The 12,295-nt window shown below is 39.7% G+C and overlaps 1 protein-coding gene across 1 annotated transcript; it reads right to left on the bottom strand.

Moving 5' to 3' along the window:
• Nucleotides 1–8,482: 8,482 nt before the first annotated feature.
• HAC1 (transcription factor that binds to CRE motif) lies at nucleotides 8,483–11,317 on the bottom strand. The gene is made up of 2 exons (XM_062908766.1): nucleotides 10,051–11,317; nucleotides 8,483–9,977 (listed from the first exon to the last, which is right to left on the bottom strand). Exons 1-2 carry the CDS (start codon nucleotides 10,389–10,391, stop codon nucleotides 8,642–8,644), a joined length of 1,677 nt encoding a protein of 558 aa, XP_062771909.1. The 5' UTR covers nucleotides 10,392–11,317; the 3' UTR covers nucleotides 8,483–8,641.
• Between the last annotated feature and the right edge of the window lie 978 nt (nucleotides 11,318–12,295).

The following is a 12,295-nucleotide window of genomic DNA, read 5'->3' on the forward strand; positions in this document are numbered from 1 at the left end:
GGAACGTTTCTTTGCGCGGGGTATTTAGAAGGAAAATGCCTAGGTAGTATAGTCTACCGCTACGGCGCCCCCTGCTTTTTCGCCGGGTATTTTTGCGCGGCCGGACGCCGCTTAAGATACCGTTCCGTAGTTTCCTTACGTCCCGGACCCTTCCTTAGGCTTTAATTGGCCTTCCGATCTTTTCTTTAATCCTAGCGTAGTTAGTCTTTCCTTCTTTACTACGTTAGATACCGCTAGTGGTACGCCTTCTACTTCCTAAAGTACCTAAAACGCGTAGTATTACTTATATTTAGTTCCCTTTATACCTTCTAACCTCGTAATATAGTATATAGTACGTCGGCTACTACGTTAAAGGTATAGGTTCGATTCCTATCGAGGTTTTAGCTCCGTCTTATAGTATTTAACTGTAGGCCGGGGCTAAATCTTTTTTACTTACTTAAGTTTTAGTCGGTCCGGATATCGTTAATAGAATTCTTTTTACTTATTTAAGTAATTAAAGTATACCTATAGTTCCTATAAGTTATTTATAGCCGGATATCCTAACTAGCTAACTAAATACTTTAATTAGCCTCTATTAAACCGTAAATCTAATATCTTTTCCATATTATACTCTTTTTCTTCGTCCTCCGCTATTACCTATATATTAACCTTTTTTACGTATAGTACGGGTTCCAGAAGTGAAATGTAAAAAGTATATAACCGTAGACGTATCGTACTAGGTAGCTCTAATTCGAATACCGTCTTTAATATCTTTTTTTTAACTTTAAATAGTTTTACTCTCTTATAGTCCAGCTTCTTATTAGGTCTTTTAGTATATAAATTACGTATAGAAAGAAATACTATATCTCTTTCTTTAAGGTAAGGTCCCTCGAGCCTTTTAATATTATAGTATTTCCGTATCCTTTTCCTTATAAACTCTAGTTTTTACTTAAACTTACTATAAAGTATATATATTTTATTTGCCTTAACCCTAGCCCTAGGTACCTTAACCGTAGGTCCCTGCCGTAGGTTTACCTCGTAGCCGAAATTCGCGAAAAACGGTATAGCTTTAGTCGTTTTAATTAATAATATATTATATACTAATTGTGCCGTAGGTAATAGTTTAACTTAATCGTTTTACTCGAAATTAATATAATTCTATAGGTATTATTCTACGATTTAGTTAAGCCGTTCCGTTTAACTATCCGTTTAAAGGTAGTAGGCCGAAGACGCTTTACTTATTACCCCTAACTTCGTTATTAATACTTTTTAAAACTTCGATACGAATTTAGTATCGCGGTCCGTAATAAATTCCTTTAGTTATATATATATTATCGTAATATACTATAGTACTATATCCGTTAGTTATTTTACCGATTAGGTTTCCTTATAAGGCAGAAAGTATACCTATTTAGTAAGCTTATCGACTACTATTAATATACTATTATATTTAACGCCGGTTACTATATCTTTAAACTTTAGTAATTTAGTAATAAAGTTTATTATAATTAAACTCTATAGCCGTTCTATTATTAATAGTAGCTTTAGAAATCTATAGGGCTTATACTTCGTAACCTTCGTTCTTTTATATATATAGTATAACTAAATAACTTTTTTAACGTCGTCTTTAATCCCTAACTAATTAAAGTACTATTTAATCTTTTCTATAGTTTTAGCGATACTTATATATCCTCCGAGCTTCGATACGTAAATCTTTATTATTAATACTATCCTATTACCTAGCCTTACGTACGCTCGATTCCTATACTATAGTCTTTCTTAATTATCTTTTTAGATACTTTATAGCTCTAGCTTTTTTTACTAATATTACTTTATAATATTATTACTTAACTTCCTTTAGTACTTACTAAAAGTAGCCTTTTTATAATATATTACGTAATACTTTATTTACGGCTATAATAGATATTTAAGAATATTATTCGGCGCTTCCTTAAGTAATAGTAGTAATTTTCTAGGTATATCCTTATAGTAGTTAGTTCGTCGGTTAAGTATATTTACCCTAACGTTTTCCGAACTCTTTTTATAGTTAATTTAAAAATTAAATTCCGAAAGAAACTTTAACTATCGTATTTACTATACGTTAAAGACCTTTATAGTGGTAAAGTACTATAGATTTTTATAATCCGTATATATCTATACTTTATACTTAGTACCGTTAAAGTATAGCCTTTACTCTTCGAACGCTTCGATAATAGCAAGTAGTTCTTTATTATAGATCGGGTAGTTCTAACGTACTTTCTTAAGCTTTTTCGAAAAGAAAGTTACCGGGTATAGCTTACTATCGTCGTTTCGCTACCCTAATTATTTACCGATCGTATAGTCTAATATATCTACCTCGATTTTAAATAGTCGATTAGGGTCTAGTAATTTAAATACCGGGTCCTTTAAAATAGCCTTTTTTAGCTTTTAGAAGGCCTACTCTTCTTTCTACCCTTACCGGAATTCTATATCCTTTTTAATTAAGTAATTAAGTAGCCTCGTAATACTTATATAGCCCCGGATAAATATCCGATAGAAATTTATAAACTTTAAGAATTCCTTAACGTATATTTATAATTATGGCGTAGGCTAATCCTTAATTACTATAATTTTCTTCGGTTCTATATATACCTTACTTAGCGATATTAGATATTTTAGGTATATTATTTTCTATACGTAAAACTCGTTTTTTTCCTTATTAATTAAAAGTCCGGCTCCGTATAGTACGTTAAATATCTTTTATACGTATTATTTATATTTCTTTAGAATATATAAGTAAATAAAAATATCGTCGAGATAGTATATTACTATTTTATCGAGGTACTTCCGTATCGTATAGTTAACGAGAAATTAAAACGTCGCGAGTATATTAATTAACCTAAATAGTATTATAAAATACTCGAAATAACTATAAGGTATATAAAACGCTATTTTCTATTTATCTTTTTCTTTAATCCGTATATAAGCGTACCCGATAGGTATATTTAAGTATATAAAGTATTACGCCCTTACTAGTTAACTCCGTAACCTAAATATTAACGGTAATAAATAATTATTTTTTACTATTTTATTATTTAGCTAGCGGTAATCTATATATAGTCGTAAGTTACTATCCTTTTTTAGTACGAAAAATATAGGATATCCTATTAGCGATATAAACTCCCTAATATACCCTCTCTTTAAATTCTTATCTAAGTACTTCTATAGTTCCTTACTTTACTTATCGTTAATATAATAGACCTTAAATAGCCGTAGTTTAGCTCCTTCTTTTAACTTAATTTTATAGTCCTACGGTCCTCGCTCTGGAAGCCCCTTTAAATACTTAGCCGTAAAGGCTAAGTATCCTTAATATTCTATCGGTACCGCCTTTTTCTTACCTTTCTTTATATTATTATAGTAAACGTATTTATTAACCTCCGATATCTCTACTAACGTCGTTAATCCTACTTTTTCGATCTTACCGCCTATATTAATAGAATATACTATTACTTCCTATACTTTTTACGGTAGTACCGTAAAGGATACTTATTTTATACTTTACTTTATACGTACTTTTAATTTTCTATTATTAATTAAATACTTTTAAGGCTCTTTTAATCGTAAGTAACTACCGTCCTTCTAATCGATATTTAAATTATAATTTTTATACTATAATTACCTTAAGATTATATCCTTCGAGGGTCCTATATCTATAATATTAAATATAATTAATATTATTTTTCCTTCGACTATAATATTTAAAGGTAATATTTCCCTATAGACCTTTTACGTAAGAAATGGTTTTTATATAACGATCTATTCTTTCTTTTTTTTCTATAGTATACGGGCCTAATATACGAACTATAGCGAAATTAGGTTCGTCTTTATACTACCGTTTACTAATATTATTATTTAAAGATTTTTTTAATACGTAATAACCTAAAGGCGTTTATCTTTCTTACCTCTTTTTTATACGGTAGCGACCTCGCTAACGAGCGTCGGGTCGTTATCCTATACCTTCGCTTTACGTTAATACTTTCGAAAATACCGTTCGTGGTCCGTTAAAGGTTAACGGCCCCCGCGAAGGGCCGTAAGTTATTTCCTAAGCGGTTATATCGTTTAAGAGCGTCCTCTTACTCCGGGTTAACTAGTAATATAAAGTCTTTTAACTATACTCGCCTAGCTTTCTTTTATCTTCCGTCTTTAATATTCTTTCGTATCTACGCTCGATAGCGGTTTTTCTACTTAATTTTAGACGTCCTAGCTTAATAATATTACTTAACCTTCTCCCGTAAATATATAATATAATTTAAGTTTAAGTACTATCCTAGTATTACCTCCTTCCACGAGCGTATACTATCGTTTATATTTTAACTATTTACGTATTTAACGTAATACCTTATATACTTTAATACAATTTATATAACTTAAAAGCTATCCTTTAGTTTAACCGGGTTCTAAACTTTTTATAAAATATAGTCATTTAAGTCTTTCTATTAGGCCTTTTCCTACCGGGCTATAGTCCTTTTAACTAACTATAGCTTACCTTCCTTACCTACTTTATATACCGGCTAGTAGCCGTATAGCGATTTATTTTAATAATATTTTATATATTTATATATAATATACTAAAACTAAAGTACTTTCCGATACTCCGGATACTTAAGATAAAGCTATACCGTATTTCCCTTATAGGGTATATACTATATAGGTATTAGTATATCTTTTAGTAACTTCGCGATCCCGATATTAATAACCTTCCTGCTTTTTTAATATTTTTTTTAACTTTTATATAAGAGCTTTATAGGCTATAATATATCCTATAAAATAGTAATTCCGTACTTACTATATTACTTTTTTAATATTATTTATTTAGTAAGTCCTTACGCGAGACCCTTACCTTTAGCGATTTCCGTAGTAACTTCCGTAGTAATCTATACTATTTAATCCCGTAAGGCCTATATCTAAAGATCCCTTTCCTTATATTCCGCCTTTAGCCTTTTTAGTATTTCCTTTATTTCCTAGAACTCTATATTTTCCTATCCGATATACTAATTAAAGTTTTCCTCGGAGCTTACCGCTTTACTTTATTAATACCTAATAACTACTACCTTTATAACCTTTAGTCCCTTCGATATAGTAGTAAATATAATCTCTTTTTTTTATTTAAGCCGTTTAAGTGCCCTATAGTCCTTCTTAAAGTATCTTACCTTACCGTAATTAAAATACTTAAAGTTATTTTTACTTTAGTTTCGGCCTTACGGCCTTTACTACTATATAATATTAACGTTTATCGGTCCCGAATATATAATATCGAAATAATTAATACTAAGGTATTTCCGCTTACGCTTATCGTTAAAGCAGTTACTATTAAAGTATCTCCTATAGCTATTACTATAGTTACCTTTACCGTTACTTCCTTTCTTTTTTATATAATACTCGAATTACCAATCGTCGATCTGTATAGCTATAGCGATATACTTATCGATAGTATCGGGCTTTATCTCCTTATATAACTTATCCTTTACTTTATCTTTAAGGCTATAGTAAAAAAGCTATATTAATCTTTTATTATTAATAGCGCTATATAGGCTATCGATCTTAAATTAAGCCGCGTAGTCGGTTATCGAACGTATTTAGCGTAGACTTAAAAGTCTACTTTACGCGCGCTTTACCTTATCGTACTCTTTAAATACCTTCTTAAGCTTAGCCTTAAAGGTACGATAGCTCTCGAAATATTTTATAATAATTTTCTCTTAATCCTCCGGCTTCTATTTATAATAATTATTAAAAATAGGCTTAAATTATATAAGAGCCCTATCCTTAAGCCTAATAGCCGCGAAAATTATTTTCGACTTTTCGTTAATAAACTAATTTAAATATTAACGAAAATAGGTCTTAAGCTAGATTAAAAACCCTTTAAGTTTTACCTTTTCTCCTCTATAGTATTCCGGTACCGGAAGCTTAATAGTCGACTTAGATATAGCCGAGATAGCGAAAATCTACTCCTGGGTCTATTAAGCTTCGTTCTCGAGCTCTTTAAAACGCTTAATAACCTGCTTTGCGGTAGAGGGTATAAGTCTAGCGGAAGGTCTTTCGGCGCTTAGGCTAGGCGGGACGTCTCCTATCTAAATGTTTTTAGGTCCGGCTATAATAATAAAAAAACGCCTTTAATTTATTTATAATAGAGTTAAAGTAAGTATATAACGTATAACGAACCCTTATCTAGAACCTTTAAAAAGGATATTGGTTAAAGGTATTTCTAAATAATCCTAGTTCGGTGTAGCTAAATAGTATATAATAAAATATTTTAATATAAATATTAAATGCCGTAAATATAATTTAAATTATATACTGTGGAACTATTTATTTACGTTAGCTAGTTCCTCCGTATATATAGACCTGTAGACCGTAGACCGTCGTCTTGTATACGGTTTTCGGTCCGCTCCGTATTGGCCGATACTAGACCGTGGACCGTAAGCCCCGCCGCGGTCCCCGGTCCCTATCTTATTGGTCCGTCTAATCTCCTAGACCGTGGGCCTCGCCCGATAGCGCGGTCCAGTCTTAATTAGTCCTCGTGGCCCCACTGTCTTCCAGAACCGTAATACGTAACCGTCGCCGGCTACCTAAAAATAAATAAAATTATTAACCTAATACGGCGTAATTTCTAATAACTAAATATAGATTAAAATATTTATAAATATATACGTAAGTACCGAAAGTACTAATAAAATAAAAACCTTTACTATAATACCTTCGGGCTACTTTAACTAATAAAGATTCTTTAGAAACTATAGAGAGCGATTTCTATAGACTTTATTATAGACTTACTATTATCCTTTAAATATAATTCGATTTAGGTTATTATAAATATATTTACGAAGATAATATACTTTATATCTTTACGCGTAAAAGCGAAAAAGATTAATAACTTAATTTAGATTTTTATACGCGAGTATTAACGACTTTACGGTATTCCGGCGAATATTATTTTTAATCGAGACTTATACTTTACCGCTTACCTATAGAAGGACTTCCTAAAGTTCGTCGGTATTAATAGTTATATAAGTATAGCCTTCTACCTCTAAATAGATAGGTAAATAGAAATCGTTAATTAAAAATTAAAGATATATTTTTATATCTTTATTAATTATAAGATAATTAATTAAAATAAATTACTTCCTATAATAGAATTTACGTATAATAACGTTTATAAATTAACTATAGGTATATCGCTTTTTTTCGCTAACTATAGTTACTATCTTACCTCTAATAATCCGTCCTTAAATACCATTATCTATAATCCCTCGAGTAGGCTATACGTATACTAAATAATTTAAGTTTATTAAGAAGCGCGGAAATCTCTAAAGGACGCTCGTACTCGTATAAAGTAGTAAACCGACTTAAAGAAAAAGGAAGCCTTTTTATTTAAATAGGATTAATTAGTAATACTAAACGCTAAATATATTAAAATGCGACGACCTTTTAAGAAGCTAAATAAGAAAATATTAGGCCCGTTTAAAATCTAGAAGGTAATTTCGCTTACCGCTATCCGATTAACTTTCTTTAAGCACTAGCGAATCTATAATACCTTTTACGTCTTCCTTATCGAGCCCTATCGCGCTAGCGGGCAGGCACTGCCTGACCTAAACTAGGTCCTGCGAGAAGCTGCGCTAGTAAAGGCAGAAAACTACTAGGTGGAAAAGGTGATGGATTCGACCCTGATAGGCGAAGAAGTTAAATATTTGGTCAAGTAGGAAGGTTAGCCTCAAAGGAAACACTAGACGTGGGAACCCTTCGATCACTTTTATAGCGACGGAGCTAAGGCGGCTTTACAAGCCTTCCACGCGCAACACCCCGACAAGCCTAAGGACCGACGAATGGAGGCCTGAAGCTATCATCAAGCTCGTGGGCGAGCATGAGAAGGGGGGAGATGGTGTTACACGGTAAAAGCCAACCACCCACAACCACCACCAACAACACTATCGATACCACCGCAAGGAGGGGTAACTGCACGTTGTGAGCCAGTCGTTAAAGTGAGGCAGACAATCAGAAGTCATGGCGGTTATCAAAGGAAGCCCACTGGCCCTGTATAATATTGAAGGACTTGGCAGCGGCCTGAGGCCAACAAGGGCACGGGCCAGGCAAGGGAGGATAAAATACGCGTTCAGGATCACCAAGACTGTATTGCTTCTTCATCTTTCAGTATCACGCTCTTCGAGGCCATTGAAGATTATTAGCCTGAATTGAACCATGAGTTCCAAGCCCTGATATTGCAGCCCTTGTCACATCTCATGCGTAAAATCCCAGCAAAACTCGAGGACTTCGTCTTCCTCCAAGCCCTCCCGTGAAAAGGAAACGAAACCTATATGGTGGATTCACGAATTCTAACCTGGATGGATGTCTTCTATCATGCCCTGGGCACAATCGCGGCTTTCCTTGGGCTTCAAAAGTCGCAGGAATCTACATTCCTCCAACAGATCACGATAAACAAGCACAAGAAATCTCAATGGGACAATAAAAACACGTGAAAGTGAAATTCAATTCATGCTCAATTTGAACGCAGCGTGCTACGCTTCCAGAGCTTCCCAAATCAACGCCAGGTCCCAGCCCTCCACCATAATGTGAGCCTTTTGTTGAACCCCAATGCACCCGACCAAGCCAAAATATTTCATACAAATCGTCACTCAGAGCGATGTCGCTTCCGGTCGCCCTCAAGGGAATCCGGTTTTCTCTTGGATACTACGGTCAAGACATAGTGTCTTGCCTGGTTATTAATTGTTGGTGTCACTGTCTTGGGGACACACGAGTTGCTTCCGAGTTTGGGCGAGACTTGTTGGCGGATTTCTAGTCTCCGCTCCTCAACCTTGAGGACCCACAGTAATGTGAGTAGGACCTCCTTCGACGGTAGTGGTACTCCTGTCGGCCATGTAGCTGGCCTACCGCTTTGCTGCTGCTGCTGCTCCTTTCCGTCAGCTGCTGCCGCCGCCGAAGCGTCGCCTGCCTTAACCCGGTCAACTGTGAATCCATCAGAGGACACCAACCGCAAGGCCGCCATCGTCGCATCCATTAAGGGACGCGCCAGACTGGGGCTGCAGGTAAGGATCTTCCGAAGAAGTCTCAGTCTCAGGGAGGAGGGACGAGTCTGCGACCGCGCAGGAGGTAGGTTGCTGCGGCTGCTGCTCGTGGCTGGGGGCGAGGTTGGCGTCGTCGGAGAGGAAGTCATTGAAGTCAAAGTCGAGGTTGTTGACCTGGAACGGGAAGGCTTCGGTGTCGTCACCAGCCAGATGATCGTAGTCAAAAGTGCTGGAACCGGGGGAAGAGAGAAGCCCGCTTTCAAGGACATAGCGATCTGCATCAAAGGCCTCTGACAGAGAGAAATCAGGGCCGAGGTCGAAGTGAGAAGGAATTGGAGCTGTAAGTAGAGAGCCAGCGCTGGGCGCAACTGTTGTTGCGAGTTCTCCAACCACGCCGATGGTGGTGCTTCCGCCGACCGACACTGCAGGTCTTGGCACAACATCTCAGCAGGATGTTGTGTCGCATCGGGGGAAGCGTTCGCCACGGGGGCAGAGTCCGCAACAGGCGTTGAGACCGTCGCTGGGAGCTCGTGCTCTTCATCAACCTCGGAAATAGGCGTCAGGGCCGCTGGGTCAACGGTAGTGTTGTTTTGTGTGTTGTGAAGTGTTGAGAGGGAATCTGGCTTGGCCAGAGTGCTGTGCCCATCTTGTGAGCCGAATAATGGTTGTGAGAAGCTGAGTTGCGATGAGAGTCTGAGGGCGTCGAAGGTCTCTGGTGACCCGGCCCCAGCACCGAGCCTGGCGGCGTTGCGGAGTTGTTCGAGAAGAAACTCGTTGGTTTGGGTGGCCTTGGCGAGAGCGGCCTCCAACTCCTGGTTGCGCTTCTCAAGACCCTCCACCTCCAAGCGCTTGCGCTCCCGAGAGGACTGGGCCGCGCGACGGTTGCGTAGGACGCGCTCCACGCGGCGCTGCTCCTTCTCATCTTCAGTCTTGGCACGTTTCCTAAAAGCTGGTGTTAGCTCCATGATTTGTGGGGAATGACCCCCGATGGGTCCACATGATTGCATCATCGTACCTTGGTGGGAGGTTGGTCTTGGGCTCTGGCAGCACCTGACCCCATGATTTCCTCTTCTTGACCGGCTTCTTCTCTGGCTCTGGGGTGCCGGCAGTCGAGGAAGGGGTCACGGGCGTCGGAGACTGTGTGTTGGCTTGGGTGAGAGCGGCGAGGCTGGCCAGCATCGCGACGTCGGATGTCGGGTCCGCCATAACGGAAGGAGCGGGGGATGACTCGGCGCCAAAGAGCGAAGGGTACATCTCGCCAGGGGTCGACAGGAGAGAATCGTTTGGCGAGTTCTCAAACTTGATTGTCGGCGACGGCGTGTGCGTCTGGGTGTGGGCGGTGGACCAGGACTCCATTTTGAATTGCTGGTGGGGATGGGTATCTGGGTATTTGCACCACGAAGGAGGACTTGTAGGTTTGTCGTGTTGTTTCTGTAGGATTATGTCGCGTCGTATGCTTTGTCAATCGGTGGAGCCGGGTTCGACAAAGAAGCGGGTGGTAACAGAAAAAGTTGACTGTAAGGAGGTGCCGTCCTGAAGCCTCAATACAAATATGTCAAAGAAGGAAATTGCTAAGGATTACGCATTGCGTGTAATGACGAGGCCATCAGAAAGTGGAAGCCTTGTTCGTGACTCAAGGCTGCGGTGGAGCTGGATGGCTGCGTTGCGTGGTCAAAAGGACAGAGTGTCGTTTTTGGAAAAGAGGGTGGTCTGCTGGGGAGACGCTGTCAGACGTTGGGGCCAGGACGTGCTTTTATCTTTTGGCCACGTCGCCTGTAAAAGGGGTCGGGCTGCCTGAGGCACACATGGCCTGTGCGGTGTCTTATTGAGGGCCCCACACAACCAGGAGTGACAAGAATTGCGACATCCGCATCCCAAACAGGGAAGAGCCCACAATATTCAGACGGAAGCCTGTCAGGGGCACGTCCGACGTGCATCCACCGGTGGCTCCACCATCGACTTCAGCAACACCGATCAGGGAGGAGCAATGCTCACACAACGCACTGGAACATGCAAGGAGGCGGGGGCGTATTGGCAGCAGTAGCAGCCCTTCGATTCCATCAGCCATTGAGCCTTTTCCATCAGCCCTCGTTCCGTCGAGTCGTGGGTTGACACACGCCCGTTCAGGGGGGGCCGACGGCTGAGCCAACATCAAATGGAAGGTGGAAACGTTCCTCCCGCACTCCGGCCGCCGTACGTCTATCGCTCCACCAGATAAGCCTCGTGGTGGTGGCAGATAGGTCTCGCCAAACTTAGCACCATCCACTGTGGGTTTAACTTGGACTGATAGGGATAGCGACGCTTCAACGGTCTGTTGATCCGAAAGCACATGCTTGAGGCATTCTTGCTCTCTGCATCAACTGGCGAGTTTCCGTGGTTCAGCCGATGTCTCATGCATTGGTGCACAGGCGGGGGTGGCACTGAGAGCAACAACAATGTGTAGAAGACCGCCTGTACGGAGCAGCATGTCATCCGATTGCTATGGCGGAGACTTTTGGAGCAACTACGGAGTTCCCATTCGCCATGCTCCATTTTGGTGATAAAGGGAATGGAGTCGCTATCTCGCCACTGCCATACGCAGCGGTCAATCTAAGAGATTATTAGCAACACATATGACTGCGGTGCCACCAGCTGCAACCTGCGCCGTTTGATCGGGAGCAAATGCACAGAAAATTCGGGTCATTCGGGACGACTGTTGAAAGGTTGAGCCAGCCTCCGTCCAGAATCATATCACACGGTGGTACGCAATCTGGAATGGGAGAGCAACCGCATGGCAAAACCTGGAGAAGTGGATCTCGAACAGGCTGAATGACCCCGGATCCAAACACCAATAAAGCGAGCACCTGCAGCAAAGCCTTGAGAGAAGCATTGCGGAGGAAGCTGCCGAGGAGCTTCTCTTAGATTGGAGTTCATGGCCATTTACCAGGTGCGGTACTTCTAGAAACTGCCCTCATTAATCAATTCCACCCTCTTGGCCTGCTTTTCGTAACGCGGGAGCTCTTCGGCATTGTACCGGGCCGTCTGGGCGACAAACATGTCAATTGAAGTCTGGATGAGTACTTTCAGTGAGAATATTGAAAGCATCGACGAGTATCTGATGCTTCGATACGCATGGTGTTTAACTCCACCCAGCAATTATCAGGCAGTGAGTGATCAAGATGGCACCGGCAACGGGAGTCCTCGGCCGTATTCCAGGTTGTTTACGGCAATTGCTTTGTATGGCCTTTTGTACAACCTCAGCCTCCTCCCCAGGTGTAACT

This window comes from Podospora pseudopauciseta, chromosome 1 (assembly GCF_035222475.1).
Source record: "Podospora pseudopauciseta strain CBS 411.78 chromosome 1, whole genome shotgun sequence".
In the NCBI taxonomy this organism is placed as follows: domain Eukaryota; kingdom Fungi; phylum Ascomycota; class Sordariomycetes; order Sordariales; family Podosporaceae; genus Podospora; species Podospora pseudopauciseta.

Bases quoted from the DNA above. Each gene is read 5' to 3' on its own strand.
- HAC1 (XM_062908766.1), bottom strand. From the start codon at position 10,391: ATGGAGTCCTGGTCCACCGCCCACACCCAGACGCACACGCCGTCGCCG. The intron at 9,978-10,050 runs GTACGATGATGC...ACCAGCTTTTAG, and splicing joins AAGACCAACCTCCCACCAAG to GAAACGTGCCAAGACTGAAG.